We start from the raw sequence: 15092 nt of genomic DNA, 5'->3' as shown, positions 1-15092 counted from the left end.
CTTCGTTTACCCAGCTGATGCATGTAACTGTGAAAAGTATTTGGAACAGTAAAATAGTAGACATTGGCCCCAAAAAGAGGTCGAAAAAACAAAATGGCTGATGCAGCTTATAGCAGGCTAGTCGAAGGAGAGGAGATTATTATTGGAGCTGAAGAAACTAGCAACAATATTAATGGAGGTTATATTAGCAAGAAGAGTGAGAGACCACAAGAGCCATGGAAAGGGGAGTATGCTAAAAGCATTTTGTATGCCGGTCTTGATGCCATTGTCACTTGCTTCTCTCTCATTTCCTCTATCTCTGCTAGTCGTATTTCCTCTGGTAAGAAATCATAGTTTTCTTCCTTTAATTCTTAAAAGTTTTCTTGAAAATGAAAATGTGTATTGGGTTTTGTATTTCTCATGACCTGAAGAATTTGCTTTTTATATTGCCATTGATCTTGATGGGTTTGAATTTTCATTGTGTTTGATAATGCTGAGAGGAAATTATTTTATTTTATTTTTAGTACAAGCTATAATCTAAATCACTCTAAATTAATCTAATCATCTACGGGATGGGGACTCGAACTTAGGTGCAAGGGGCGGGGGCACTGCCCTGATCAACTGATCAACTGGCCTAATCCACGTCTGTGTGGAAAGAGAGCACATCTGTATATTATGGCTCAATGTAACAAATTTATTGAAGCAAGAAACTGGTACAAAGTATAAATAATGCATAAACAGAACACCAGCTAACATGTTAGTTGAGATCCAAGTTTTTTATGGGAATTTTTTTGGTGTATAGCACTTTGAAGTTGTATTGGTTCTATATGTATGTCTTACAACCCAAAAGAAGGATACAGAAAACAAAACCCAGGTGAAAATAATCAACATATTTTTAGTGTGGTAGAGCTTTTTTGAATGTAGCCGACCAAGGTGACTATAATAATTAGCATCTACAACTGTGTGTTTGTAGTGGATGTATTGGTGCTTGGATTTGCAAACCTGGTGGCAGACGGGATATCAATGGGGTTTGGAGATTTTATGTCCAGCAGCAGTGAAAAGGATGTCGCCGCCAAAGAACGGGCGGTGACCGAATGGGATGTCGCTAATCACAGTGGCCCTGAGGAGCTGGTGGAATTGCTTCGGAGATATCAAGCACTTGGGATGGATATTAACGACGCGACTACGGTACACTAGATCTTCCTCTAGAACTTAAAGAAATGTTTGAACAAATTTTGAAAAGCCTATGCAGTATAGGAAAAAAAAAAAAAAGTTGTGGAATTTGGAATCTAATGGGAATGTGATATGCTTAACTTGTTTGACATTGTATATGCGTTGGGACTCAAATGTAGTAGCTGGAACTCAATTTGCTTTGACTAGGTTGTGAGCATTTTTGCCAAATACAATAACATCTTGGTGCATGAGAAGATGATGGCTCATGGAATGCTGCCGCCCGATGAAGCAGAAAAGCCATGGAAGAATGGCCTGGTCACATTTGCAGCCTTCCTTGTGTTTGGCAGTGCTCCTCTCCTCTCCTTCATCATCCTCATCCCATTTACAAACAACGACTCGGTTAAGTTTGTTGGTGCTTGTATCTTGTCTGCCCTTGCCCTAGCTCTTCTCGGGGCTGCAAAGGCCAAGATTGCAGGCCAGAACTACGCATTTTCTGTGGCTGTTACTCTCTTCAATGGTGCCATTGCTGCAGCTGCTGCTTATGCCTTGGGGTGGGCACTTAAGAATATAGCTGGCCTAGAAAACTGAAGACAACATGCAAGAAAAAGAGTAGACAGCCTAATTTCAAAAAAATTGGAGGCCTTGTGTGCCTAGGAATGTTTTTGTATGCTGCACCCCATATTTGGGTATATGCAGAAGTTATGGACTGTGAACAATGTGGCCTGCAATTTTCCTTTTCCTTTCTTTTTTCTGTTCTTTTTTTGTCTCCCCCTAAATCTAAGGGATTAAAAACCTACACTATTGACTAAATGTCTAACAATCAATATACGGTAGACTACAAATCCCTGCATAGTTTATTCAAGTGGTTACAAGAATGGTTGGCACCAAAATTTGCAATTTTCAGCTCTTAACATTTTCACATGGTAACAAAAATGTTCTCAGTATACAAGAGTTCGAGTAAGCAATTGTGCATAGGCGACTAACAGTAGCATGCTCTACAGTAACCAAAAGAAGTTGGGAAGGAAAATTTGAGTGCCCTACTAGACCGAAAAAAAACAATACATGAGTACAAATGCACCAGAAAGAATAATTACAAGAACCAAGAGTCAAAACTCAGCTTCTTCACTAACATTATTCTGTGATGTACATCACTGCCTGCAAAGGCTGGCTCAAGTAGGCAATAAAGCAAGAATTTATGCAAACAATTAGTTGCCCTCGCTGAGGGCTAATTCCAGGGCGTGTTCTGCTTCCTTGAGGAATAATCGAGTGAGTTGCTTCTGCCCTCTTCTATATACAATACTAGCCCACACGTTTCTACTCATCAACTTGTATTGTTGTGTTGAGCCACTGCCATTTGTCTCTTGACTGCAGCCAGCAAAAGAAAAGAGAAATCCCAGATTAACAAGCATATTGAGTTTCTCTCCCAAGATTTTTTGTGTTGAGAAAGGAGACAATTGAAGTTAGAGATAGAAAACTACAACGATCGCATTGACGCAAAATACAAAATACTAGGGAAATTTGTAGTTTGAATTTAGATCACATCCTTCCTATTTGTAAGAGTAAGCATGTAACTTATGAAGTGTACTACTTCCGACATCACATAAAAAACTTCAAATTTCAAATGTTCCCTCTGATGTTAGAACCGGAAAAAACTAGTTTTAAATAGAGTTGGCATATGAAGACACCTTTTTGTTATTTGTAGCATATTTGGTCTATCATATGCTAGAATTTGAATGCACATCAGAAAAATCACTTTACATCTTAGATTGGTAGACACCGGGCAGCTTATGCTTTCAAAGAGATCAGCAATACTCAACATTTTTTTCAACTTTAAAATGACTAATTTATTGCAGTGAGAAAACAACCATAAGGTCAAAAGATGGTACCTTAAACTGTTCTCATCTGTATGCTGGTTTGCACTTTCAACAATATGTGCGTTTTTAAGCAAACTGGTGTCGCTGTCCTCTGTACCCGAAGATTCTAGAAGATCCGTCAACCTTGCATACAAAAATTTCGTTAGGTAGCCAAATATATAACTTTTTTTTTTTTTTCTTTGGACAATAGGAGGTAAATAGCCGTTTGGCCCTTGAATTTGTGCAATCATGCCAGTTTCTGATGGATCTCATATTCATGTTACAAGTGGAAGCACGCAGATTTGAGAAGTTTCACCCTTACTAAATATGTTGCTAAATTATCAGCAAACTAACATTTGATGATGGTTTCTACTGGTTACCTCACGTTAAGAAGATCAACGAGTAATTGCAAAGCTCCGGAATCACCACAAGCCTCCCATACAGCTGCTCGAACTTCTGAATCAGATGGTTGCCTCCCCCCTCCAGATCTTACAAGCTTCAAATAAAAGATTCAACTTGGGGTAATAATCAGGGAGCAAATGATTCAAAACAGACATGCCCATTGTAACTTCACTTTGATATAAATATTTTAAGCATATGTGACAGGTTGCACGGCTTTGATTAACTCTCTTATTGAATCACCACTCTTTCAGAAACATGTTTAAATTTCTATTTTTTGAAACAGTCATAATTTCTCACAATTTCCATTGGTAATTAATACTTAAGTAAAAGAAGAATGATCTTTCAATATATAATCCTAGATCCCATCCCAAGGAATAACCATTTACATAAACAGTAAAATTTTCAGTTTTCTCAAAGCTTATATTCTTCGAGGCCCGAGCCTTTCGTTGCAAGGTTACTTTTGTTGCTTCAGCCAGCTCTTCACTTTACGATAAACATTATGTTCTAACATAAAACCATTGTAAAGACAAGAATGTATCCTGATAGATCTACAAATTTAGGATTTGCCCACTAGATGGTGTGCCATATTAACGAGCACATCTTCAGTTTCAAATTTACTTTTCCTCCTCTTCTTTCTTATTTTAAAAAATAGTAATAATGTTAAGTCATTCATGTGACCCACAACTTACTGAAACACCATTATGTATATGCTTAGATAGTAAAAGCCGAAATGGCAAGGTTTTTTATGCAAGAAATTACATACGTAAAGAATATTTACCTCTTCCAGCAGAGATGAAACCTGAAACAGCTCATCCTCCTGCATGGCTATGGTCCTCAAGGCTGTCAAGAAGTTCTCAGGAAAAACCAATCTGTGTAAGTATGTTGGCATCTTGCGTTGACCACTCCAACTATAGCTACAACAATGGTCAAGTTTGCACTTATCATCCCCTTCTTTATTTGAGATGTCTGGCGGGAAAAAACCATAATCCAGTAAACTTCTAGGTAACAGACATCTCATTTCGGCCTTCTGTGAACAACCAGGTTTTTTGAATAATAAATGACATTTTCTTTGGAAACAAAAAAGTAATTCAGAAATTTCTCCATTCATCCCCTTAAATTTTGACTTGCACTGTTGATTTTCTCCTCGAATTAATGAAATTCAAAAGCCAACAATAGCTGACCTGTGCTTCAAGAAGCTGTGATTTTGGGTCAGAGAAGGGAACACTTTGAATTGCTTCCATTGGATAATGGACCTGAATAAACAACCTACCATTAATTATGCATATACCAAGTCAGCTCAAAGCAATTCGTTGACAGTAAATATGGCCCTAGATGGAACAAAATGACAGAAACAGGTATAAAAGCTCCACACATATAACACCAAAGAGTGAAGGTTAAGTTTCTTTAAATCAAGTTTGAAACAACATCACCACTAAGAATCATTAATTTAACTAACAAAAGTACGTTCAAGACAAGGCCACACAAGCTAAATCCAATATAGAGGCTATATTACCATGAGATAGTCATCTGGATTACCATCAAGGACGAAACCATAGAGATAAAGCAGTTCCTGCATCAAACATAACATAATGGCTCTCACTCAGAAAGTTGATGAAGTGGATGAGAAAAACATGATCTGGGATAGCACTAAGCAGAGACAAAGTAGTTGGAAATAGAGTTTTCCAAACGAGAATGCATGCTCAAAGGATAAAAAAAAAATTCTCATGCAATGCAAGAAGTAGCACAAATGAAACGCAATTCCAGAATACAAGCAGAGGGCAAAGGCAACCAACCACTTTGAGGACATTATGTTAAGTTACAAGGAAGAAGAGAAAGTCACCAGTTAAGAGGTATGCAGAGAAAGCACTACATTCTAAAAGTAAGTTTGGTATCAAATGACAACAGACAATACCTCATTTCCTTTGTTACCATAACTTATAGAAATTTCTCCCTGAATCTGCAAAGGTTGGACAGCTTTCCAATTGAAGGGGAAAAAAAGAAGAGGAATCTAAGTAAGATAACCAAGCAAATTGAACCAACGAAAAGAAATGAAAACTAGTAAAACTTCATAAGAAATTGTCAAAATGGATGTGTATACACAATGAAACCATTTTGGGATCTCACAACTCAGTTACATAGAAAAAAAAGAAAAGAAGTGGAGGAATGGAAACAAGTATTGTGAAAATTCAACAGCAACAGTCATGGTTGCATAAAACATGTACGCTATGAAACCAATACGAGATCTTATGATTACCTACAACATAAAAATATTGATTTTCAGCAAGAAAAATGAGCTACGAGCTACTGATAGAAACAGAATACTACCAGAAAGAAGGTACATAGAAAAAGGAATTCCAGTTGTTGATCCAGTGTCATCAACTTCCCACGTTGCTGCTGCCTTTAGATCTGAACAGCCACATGAATTCAGCTGGTAAGGTATACTGCAAGCATATAAGGAAATGAAGATTCTCTCTCTCTCCCCCCCTCCCTCTCTTCTCTCTCCTCTCTCCCCCTTCTCTCTTCTCTCTCCTCTCTCTCTCCCCAAGATATGGTTCCATCAGTATCCTAACCTTCATGGTATACTGGTAAGTAAAATAAGACAACGAAACAAGTTGCTATTCGCTAGAATCAAATGAGTTGAACTACTACAAGGGCTCCATGATTTAGAGGAGCTTACCCTTGAACAAAGGTTATTAGAATATTGTAGATTTCAGAAAAGAAAAAAAAAATACATTAAAATTTCTAAAATTTCATAGACTTGATAAGCAACTAGCATACCGTGGTTGCAAAAGTCAATGCCAGGAACAAGACCCTCCACCCAAACAGTCTCCTTTTGTTTTGATGTGAATGTCACTCCATTGACTTGAATATCAACCCCTTCAACCTGACATCCTAATTAGAGAAAGTACTACTATTAGTACGAATAGGAACATTTTATATCATGAAATACCTAATCAAGCACCCAGTATCTAATGATTAAAGTATATTGGAAGATTTCTCATAAAGCATCAGCCAAAGATGACTTTACCTTTTTCATCCATTCCATTAACCAACTCTTCCATGCAAATATGAGTAGTAGAAACCCCAGAATTTTTGCCATCTGAAGCAATATCATTTTTGTTTTCTTGAATTTGGGGAAATACGTAGGAATGGGGAAGGGGAATGTTTAAAGCACGGGTCCAAAACAAAGAATTTGCCCTAGCATGACAGCCAATTGTGAAGCATAAGGAACAAAGGTGTAGAGTGCCATGAACAGACATAATGAAGAAGAGGATTCAATTAAAAAAACCATCAGATTATTCACGAAGATGGTACCTACCAAAGGAAATCTTCAAAGCACACATCTCTGAAAAAGAAGCAACAGGTATTGTATATGATCAGGAACTAATCACAGTAACATTGAAAATGCATACAACTATCGACAATGTCGTTCAACATGTAATTTTAGATAGCATCTATCAAGATTATATGACACTATTCACTACTAAATCAGATAAAAGCTTATTTGCAAAAAAAGATGGACATTCCGCCATCAAATACCAGACTTCAAGAGTTTGGACCATTAAATTTAAAGAGAAGGTTCAGTTCATATAAAAGCAGCACGAGCACACAGACACCTGATTACTCTATAATGAAACTACATAGGTCCACCAACTGGAGAGAGACTCCATGAGAAATTGTGGTCCAAAGTCTGAGTATCCAACTTTATTATTTAAAAAATCTGAATAATGTTTTCACATAATTTCAGCATCAGCAGTTTATTTATTGATCCAAACATTAATTAGGACAAGTCACAAGACAGAACAATCACCACAAGAAAAGATTTGCACAAACCTTTAACTTTATTCTAAGTGCTTACCAAGAAGCTCAAAATGAGAACGATGCAGGATAATTAGAACATTAGTATTGGAATTTCTAACAAAATGAACAAAAGGTATAAAATTAATTATTACTAAACTAATCATTCATGTCATAGAGTACCTCTGTGATTGCTGAAACAAATATTTACATGCCCTGAAAATCTAGTAAGAAACATATATTATGTAAATGACTTGATAGGACCTGCTAATTTCATTCTCCTTTGATAATTATAAGGGAAAAAAAAATTCTATTTTCTGACACACCTTTCTAAATCCCCATCCAGAGTTAACAATTTCTCCACCAGAGTCTTCAGTTTACCATCATATAAAGACCGCAAGCTTTTCTTCTGTAAGATAAACCTGTCTTTGGTCACATATACTACACAAAGAAGATAAACTACTTAAACCATATTTGACAAAACTAAATAATTAGATGCTTTGTAAAACCACATAAAACAAAGCTAGCTTTGGTATGCTGGGAAGCCTAATGAGCTTAGGGTGAAACCACATAGAAGTAATTTTAAGCATGAATATCAATCAGGTTCAATCTGAAAGCCCCCACAAATGGCAGCATTACAAAAACTACAATTGTTACCAAAAAGCCCGATTCATCTATACCCTTCATCATCTTAGAAGACCATAATGAACCATCATTGCATGGAATTTTCCACATTATACAGCATGTACATGTATACAATCTACACATGTTAGTGTTTAAATGTCATGGCCAGATGCCCAAAAATCTTTTACCTGCAATTCAGTTGCTCTATACAATGTTGTCCCTTTTAGCTCCAAAAGCTCATCATCAGTAAACCATAGTGGATTGCCAAAAGTAGTCGGAAGCATATCAAGATACCTGATGTTATCCCAAGTGAAGCTCAGCCAACAAAGAAACGAAAAAATTTGTAATTGATCATTCAACAAAATGCATTCTATACATACGGTTTCCAAGAAGAATTCTTGCGGACACGCTCCACTGTTAGAAACAAAATCATCAAGAACCTATCATCTACATCTCCTTCCTCAAACATTGCTCTACATTCTGGTCCAAGAAGAGGATCTTGCAAAACTCTCATTGGAGTTATTGCTAAATCCAGAGGAACAACTAATAGAACCCCTGAAATTATTTCAAAAAATAAATCAAAATTATGCTTTAATTCTCGGAGTGTCACAACCTAGAATGTTGCACATTTAAAAACAGAGAGAACATCTTAAACTAGTATGTGAAAATTTTGGGACCCTTTTCTTACAGCGTGGTTTTATTGGGACATATTTTACCCATGGATTCTTAACTAGGGTGGACGTGAGTGGGTTGGCCGAATTAGGAGATATGTCCATGCTTGCCCAAGGAACAGAGTTCCTGGGGGTTTCGCATATGTTTCCCAAGTAAGTTCTCGGGTTGCCCAAATCAAAGTATTAAGCAGATTGCACAAAAAAACTCAAAGAAAAATCTTCAATTACTAATTTAAACAAAAGTAACTTGTTGTATATAAGTTGTATCTGTAAATAATTTAGACAAATAACCATATAAAACATGAAATACTTACTGTTTAAATCGAACTCCTCATGTTGCTCAAGTCAGATAGACTTTAACCCGTTTCTTTCAGGTTAAGAACTTATGTCCATGTTTACATATCAAACATATTTGATCAAATTGCCCAAAATTGAGTTGAAGTACTAGTTGATAAGGTTTGTCCAACCCAAGACCCATGAAATCAAATGCTTTGGTTTATTTTTCCGTATGGTTCTTAAAGAATGTACTATCTGACACTCAAATTCGAAGTTTTCAGACAACCAAATGAGTAAAAGCATAGATAAACAAAAACCCAATAACTTATGCGTAAAAGAAAGAGCTGGGTTACCATCAGAAACTTCATTAGACGAAAAAATGCCAAACCCTTTGCTGGAATCAGAGTAATTGATCTTGCACCCACGTAACTCCGCTCCATTAACCTGAATTCGAAAACCCAAATGATCAAAAACAAAGTTGCAGTATTTGGTTAGTGATGAAAGCTTAGACTAGAATGCAAACATATGGTCACCTGTAACCATTGGAGGAACCTCTCGAGCTTGGCCTCTTCTAGTGAGCTCGCCATTGCCGTGTGCGCCACTCTGAGAGTGTGCTTGGTTTTTGAGAGAGAGAGAGAGAGAGAGCAAACAATGGGGTTTTACTAGCAGTATAGCAGCTTCAAGTGTTTTATGTCGTTTCGTTCTATTTAGTGTCGTCGAAATGTTGGAGGCCACGTGCCGCGCCTGTGTTACTCTAAAATGAAGAAGACAAAAACAGAGGGATGTATCATCCCTGTTTACTTGGACCCAAATTTCACGCAGTGAGAAGAAGCTGGTATTATCATTTTTAGTTTGCTTTTATTTTATATGTTCTTACCCATTTCCAATTTCCTCCAAGTTGATCCAGAAAGTTCTCATGCATGATCTCATTTGGCGACAAGCTTGTAATTTTTTGGCTCAAAATGTAGTTACTGAATTTTATTTTTTTATAAATGTTCTGAAGAAAAATGTGCAACCATTTTCGACATTGCATTGCATTCTGTGATTTATCCAGAAGAAAAGACATTGCCTTGCATTCTCTTAATAGGCCATTGTGGTTTTTTTGGGGTCATTAGAGACCGAATGCTGATGGGTGATCGTTAATTTGTGACTTTTGCCGATTTCTCTATCTGGGTTTCAAGGTATGTTTCTCTGGTACTGATCTTTGCCATGTTCGATATGTCCGTACATGGCCTTTTTTAGCTGAGCTTAATACTTACAGAAATGCTGACCTTAAACAGTAATTTTGTGTTCAAATTTCGTAGCTTCTGTAAATTACATATCTTGTTGGTTCAGAAATAAAGTTGTTGCAGATGGTTGTTAGATTATATGATTTGTGCATGACTAACATTTTAATACTGAAGCTCCATGTCCTTTTATTTTGGGCCGTAATAAATTCGTCTCGCTTTTCTTAATTTGAAAACATTTTTTAGATTATTTATTTTATAAGAAAATTTTCAGGCACACCTGACCCTGGATATAACACACAAGAGATGAAGAGTCCAAGTTCACAGCTACATAGTGCTGCAATATTTCCATCTCCAGCTTTTTTATGGAGGTTCAAGGTTGGTTTCTTTTGTTTTTTTAATTATGTCATTTGCAAGCTTATAGCATTGATCTTCATCTTTATTATTCAACATTTAGCACATTAACCTTTCAGGTACTACTTTTCATGATATGGGGATTCAGTTGTTGCAAGGTCAGTGTTAATCCTTCTGTTCTCGATATACTTTTAGGAGGTTATGGATACTTTTAAGGCATTGTTTGGTGAGACATTTTATCATTTAGTTACTATGCTTATACTTGAATTCTTCTTTTCAAACAGATTGGATGGGATTCTGTCATGAGGATGAGTGCAGATTTGCGTAATTTGTTCTTATATGAGGTGTTTTTGTATTATAACCCTCTCCTCCTAGTGGTGAGTTTTAGTTTTTTTCTTTTTTTTCTTTTTTATTAATTCCAGATAAAGATTTTTATAGCAGCTTATCTGTAGTTCTTTTCTTTTTTGTTGCAGACCTTGATGGTTTGGCTCTGGGGAGTTAACTTATGGGTTTTTTCACAGTCCAATGTTGGTTATGCAAAAATATTTGATCTTGATCAAAATCACCTCACTCACAAAGAAATATGGAAGGTACTGTGGTCTCTTTATCTTTTGTGGCTGTAATTAAACATTAAATTTTATGCTGAGATTAAATATTTGAATGGCCTTTTTGGATCCTCTATATGCAAGAAACAAAATTTGCAACCTCCACCTATCCAGCTTTCTCGTGGCAATCTTAATCTATTTCTCTTAAGATTTATGCATTAGTTCCAAGAATGGTGCCTTTAATATGGAAATATAGTGCACAGTAAGTTTTACGACAAAAAGTAATAGGTTAAGGTAAGTTTTTCAGGAATTAGGCCTATAATTTTAGGCCAGGTGGAATTGTTCACTCTTGATTTACACATGGACAATTTGTATATGCATGCACATGTGTTCCAATGTACGGGCTTGTGCATGTTACTTGTATGCACGTATATGTAATTTGTGCATCACCAAGGCAGATCCTTGCTACCCCATGTGATTTGTGCACACTTGTGCAAAACATAGAGGCCTGCTGAGTTGCTCCTTCAAAGTCTCTACTGGTCTAAACCCTTATATTAGGCCTCTTCTCTTTACACCACTCGATTATGAGATACATAAAATATTATTCCATTACTGCAAATCCAGATTAATTACTCAATGTCTAAGTGACCACATATAAGTGACCTCCTTTTTTCCCTGTGACGCGTAAGTGATTACTTTCTCAAAGCAATCTGTCCCTTCTTCCATTCATGAACTGCATCATTTAATATTTGTTTCCATTTCTTATTATTATGTCAAATAAGTTATTCTATACTTGTATGTTTAACCCAATTGACCTTATTAGTATCACCAGACGTTCAGAATGCATGTTTCTTTTTCTTCTTTTACCTTCCTGGTGCTGAGCTTCTAATTGTTCGGTTTTGTTATATGCAGTGTAGCACTTGGATGACAATCATTGTCCCTACTAGCATGACCGCATACCTTTATTTTTACTCCAATGGAAATGTATCATTGGCAGCATTACAACCGGTGTATTATCCGCCTTGTCTCTTAAACTTGCTTCTAGATTTGGTTTCCTTGAATTTTGATTGCATGATTACGACAGTAGTTCTCATTGGTTTTTGTTTTACCTTGCTCTAATATTTTGATGTGTATGAGATATTGATCACTCTCATGGTTTTTTTATTTGAGATACTGTCTGCTATTATGTCTTAGGAATCTGTGTGATGCAGCAAATTCTCTACATCATGCTGTACAATTTACAAATATATGTTCTTTTGTATGTATTTTATGTGCCTCTGTTTTATGGTATTAGAATCATGCGTCACTAGCCTAGACATTCTATTTTCCACATCAGATAAATGTTTCTAAGTGGTCTATATACTTGTTGCAGGTATCCCTGTATATTGCTGTTGCTATGGTTCTGATATCCCCCTTTGATATTTTCTATTTGTCATCTCGTTACCTCTTGTTAAGGACGCTATGGAGGATAGCTCTTCCATTGCAGGCAAGTGTTTGTCATGTAGCTTGTATCTGTTGTGCTTGCATGTCTTCCCTCAGGACTTAATAGTACTCGACGTTTGACAAGATTGCATAAATTAAAATTTTGAGGTTCCTTCAAATTGACAAGTTTTATTTTGCTTTTTGGGTGCACTAGTACAATAAGTATTTGATCTTTTAATTGTGTGCTTATAATCCACCAAGGAAAACTTACTAGAGGAAATCAGAGGGGTAAAAAAGCTGTAACTATTCAAAACAGCATGGGTCAACACATGGATATTTTGGCCTTCTGGTGGATGAAATTCATAGTGCTAATATTTTTTGTCACTTAAATGAACTTGATCTTTACAAAACGCAGGCAATATCATTTCCCGACTTTTTTTTGGCTGATATCCTTACTTCTATGGCAAAGGTATGAATCTATGCCTCTTATAGTAATTGTCTAAAAACCATCACATGTTTCTCTTTGATCCATCACTCTGTCAATTTAATATTTAACATATTGTGTTTAATCTAAGTTGCTACTTTCCGATCTCTCATCTTACCTTCAGAGTGTTACTGTTGAAATAATTTGGTTCTTAGAAGATTAATTGCATTTATCCTTCCTTTTTCTTGTGATTGTTAATTATTAATTGGATACAGGTGTTTTCTGATTTGGAACGTTCGGTTTGTAGAATGGTTCATAGGCAGGTATTGTTCTAGCATTGAATTTATTCCTTATGCATGTCAATTGTCAAAATCCAACTAACCTTGGTTCTTTTGGGAGGATTATTCTTCCATTCCTCTTTTAATATCTAGAGTTCTGATTCGTGTTTCTGCATCGTTTATGAATGGACTTGTCCATCTGCAAGTCCAATTCTCTCCTGTATCCTTTTACCATAAGTCTTTGCTAAATTCACTAGAAGTTGGTATTTCTTTGATTTTAGCCTTTGGGCTACATGTGTGAATTTTCTCCAGATGTAGCAGATATAATTAAGATGAGATTTCTTTTATTATGCAGGTTGCTACTATCGCCTGGCTTGAAGCTGATTCAGTTTGTGGCAGCCACTCAATTGCAATCCCTCTAGTGCTTGTTTTTCCTTATCTTTGCCGTTTATTTCAATGTCTTCGTCAATTCAAGGATACAAAAGAAAAGACAACCCTTTTCAATGGTAATAGCTCTTAGTAGTTTGAGTGCTTGTTATCTATAGTTGTGATTCTAGTGAATTGTGGCTTCCCTTCTTTTTTTTTTCAGATAAATTGCAACCAAGCTTGAAATATAGTTACCTCAGCTCTACTTTCTTTTTCTGCTAACACTGTCATATCTTTTTAACACCATACAACTCTGCTTTTCAGCTTTAAAATATTCGACTGCGGTCCCAGTGATTTTTCTTTCGGCCCTTAAATATCATGTCTTCCCTGATAGGTGGACAAACTTCTACTCCCCACTTTGGCTTCTGTCAAGTGTTGTTAACTCTCTCTATTCCTTCTACTGGGATATAGCTCGAGATTGGGACTTGAGGTATGTTTATTTTCTCAACCATTTTGAAGCCTTTATATTATCTTCTCACTTCAATCTCAACTGTACCCCTTGCTTGACAGTGGTTTCTCTCGGATTTTCAAGTTCAGCAGATCGAGTATGCTTTCGAACATGTTCTATGGACGAAAATGGGTAAGGGGTTAGTGAGTTAGACACCGTTACGTGCCGGTGGACAGAGCTTTTACTGGAGATGCTATCTCCCTTTCATAATGCAGGTGTATTTCTGGGTAATAGGAAGCAACCTGGTTCTGCGATGCACATGGACGTACAAATTGTCTTCTCATCTCCGTCACAACTACTTGACGGTGTTTACAATCACTGCATTGGAGATTCTTCGGCGCTTTCAATGGATATTTTTTAGGGTTGAAAATGAGTGGAATAAGATTAGCAGGTCAAGCCTTGATCAGCTTCTTCCCATGACTGGCATCCAAGCAGAAGAAGAGATGTTACTTGAAACCAACAACCACATTGTATAGAGTATATTTAGCAACAAATTTCAACCTTGAGTTTCTTTTGTTTGATTCTAAGCTTAGGTTAGCTAACATCGTACTTCCAAGTTCCAACTTGACTCTCAAGCCATCACAATTACATTTCTAAAGCACAAGTTCACGTTTTGACCTATTTTCCCAGTCCAGATCTTTCTTATCATCCAAGTTTTGTGTCAAAGCTCAATCCTCTCCTTTTCTAATGTTTGAGATCAACACAAACAAAGGATCATTTGAATTTGTTTGTAACATAAAATAAAAAAGAATATGAATTTATTTTTAAGTTACATCTTCAATATGCTACTTTTTCAAACTAAAATTAAAACACAAATGTACTTTCTTTTTCTTTTTCTTTTTTACATCAAACTCACTACATTTGGATGGAGTATCAAAGAAAAAGTTAGACAACATTTGATTGAATGGATTTGATAAAACTAGATTAAGTGTTTTTTAAATGAATTTAACTATACACAAGGATGTTTTCTTCTTCTTCTTCTTCTTCTTTTTTCTCAATTTATTTTCGGCAATGAATTATAATAGTTTAAATAAATAATTTAATTTTGTAATGTTATCTAAATCTCTATATTTTTTTGGCCAAAGTTTAGAAGGTGTCAAGGTGGTTTCAAACCTGAAACCATTGATATTCAAGTCAAACTCCTTTTCCACAAGATTAAATTTAGTTGACTTACATGCAGTGGTGGAGCCACT

General features: G+C 36.1%; 3 protein-coding genes across 9 annotated transcripts; 2 read left to right on the top strand and 1 right to left on the bottom strand.

Annotated features, from left to right (window-relative positions):
* On the top strand, positions 1 to 1903 carry LOC117618539. The gene is made up of 3 exons (XM_034348141.1): positions 1 to 319; positions 953 to 1167; positions 1360 to 1903. The coding sequence occupies exons 1-3, from the start codon at positions 94 to 96 to the stop codon at positions 1738 to 1740; spliced, it is 822 nt and encodes a 273-aa protein (XP_034204032.1). The 5' UTR covers positions 1 to 93; the 3' UTR covers positions 1741 to 1903.
* Positions 1904 to 2169: 266 nt separating this feature from the next.
* LOC117618536 lies at positions 2170 to 9433 on the bottom strand. The gene is made up of 16 exons (XM_034348132.1): positions 9310 to 9433; positions 9130 to 9220; positions 8210 to 8384; positions 8018 to 8123; positions 7532 to 7614; positions 6727 to 6753; positions 6436 to 6605; positions 6186 to 6299; positions 5733 to 5813; positions 5320 to 5381; positions 4921 to 4977; positions 4589 to 4660; positions 4186 to 4434; positions 3386 to 3501; positions 3039 to 3149; positions 2170 to 2517 (listed from the first exon to the last, which is right to left on the bottom strand). Exons 1-16 carry the CDS (start codon positions 9361 to 9363, stop codon positions 2358 to 2360), a joined length of 1728 nt encoding a protein of 575 aa, XP_034204023.1. The 5' UTR covers positions 9364 to 9433; the 3' UTR covers positions 2170 to 2357.
* A 149-nt stretch (positions 9434 to 9582) lies between these two features.
* On the top strand, positions 9583 to 14560 carry LOC117618538 (SPX and EXS domain-containing protein 5-like). 7 transcript variants are annotated; one of them, XM_034348134.1, is made up of 13 exons: positions 9583 to 9957; positions 10277 to 10380; positions 10476 to 10514; positions 10641 to 10733; positions 10830 to 10946; positions 11814 to 11909; positions 12274 to 12387; positions 12739 to 12792; positions 13023 to 13070; positions 13381 to 13531; positions 13716 to 13881; positions 13962 to 14031; positions 14115 to 14560. In XM_034348134.1, exons 2-13 carry the CDS (start codon positions 10309 to 10311, stop codon positions 14373 to 14375), a joined length of 1281 nt encoding a protein of 426 aa, XP_034204025.1. In that variant the 5' UTR covers positions 9583 to 9957; positions 10277 to 10308; the 3' UTR covers positions 14376 to 14560. The 7 variants fall into 7 exon arrangements, with proteins under 7 accessions (XP_034204025.1, XP_034204024.1, XP_034204030.1 ...); XM_034348133.1 differs by having other exon boundaries at positions 9583 to 10380; XM_034348139.1 differs by having other exon boundaries at positions 9583 to 10380; positions 13984 to 14031; positions 14134 to 14383.
* The last annotated feature ends 532 nt before the right edge of the window (positions 14561 to 15092 follow it).

The sequence above is a fragment of the Prunus dulcis genome, chromosome 2, assembly GCF_902201215.1.
Source record: "Prunus dulcis chromosome 2, ALMONDv2, whole genome shotgun sequence".
NCBI classification, from domain to species: Eukaryota; Viridiplantae; Streptophyta; class Magnoliopsida; order Rosales; family Rosaceae; genus Prunus; species Prunus dulcis.
Note: the sequence above shows the minus strand (reverse complement) of the source record. Positions and strands in the feature narration are given on the sequence as shown.

Bases quoted from the DNA above. Each gene is read 5' to 3' on its own strand.
- LOC117618539 (XM_034348141.1), top strand. From the start codon at position 94: ATGGCTGATGCAGCTTATAGCAGGCTAGTCGAAGGAGAGGAGATTATT. The intron at 320-952 runs GTAAGAAATCAT...GTGTGTTTGTAG, and splicing joins TGCTAGTCGTATTTCCTCTG to TGGATGTATTGGTGCTTGGA. The intron at 1,168-1,359 runs GTACACTAGATC...TGCTTTGACTAG, and splicing joins ATATTAACGACGCGACTACG to GTTGTGAGCATTTTTGCCAA.
- LOC117618536 (XM_034348132.1), bottom strand. From the start codon at position 9,363: ATGGCGAGCTCACTAGAAGAGGCCAAGCTCGAGAGGTTCCTCCAATGG. The intron at 5,814-6,185 runs GTATGCTAGTTG...GTGGCTGTTCAG, and splicing joins CATTGACTTTTGCAACCACG to ATCTAAAGGCAGCAGCAACG. The intron at 5,382-5,732 runs GTAGTATTCTGT...TCAATTGGAAAG, and splicing joins TTCTATGTACCTTCTTTCTG to CTGTCCAACCTTTGCAGATT.
- LOC117618538 (XM_034348134.1), top strand. From the start codon at position 10,309: ATGAAGAGTCCAAGTTCACAGCTACATAGTGCTGCAATATTTCCATCT. The intron at 10,381-10,475 runs GTTGGTTTCTTT...TTAACCTTTCAG, and splicing joins CTTTTTTATGGAGGTTCAAG to GTACTACTTTTCATGATATG. The intron at 13,882-13,961 runs GTATGTTTATTT...CTTGCTTGACAG, and splicing joins GCTCGAGATTGGGACTTGAG to TGGTTTCTCTCGGATTTTCA.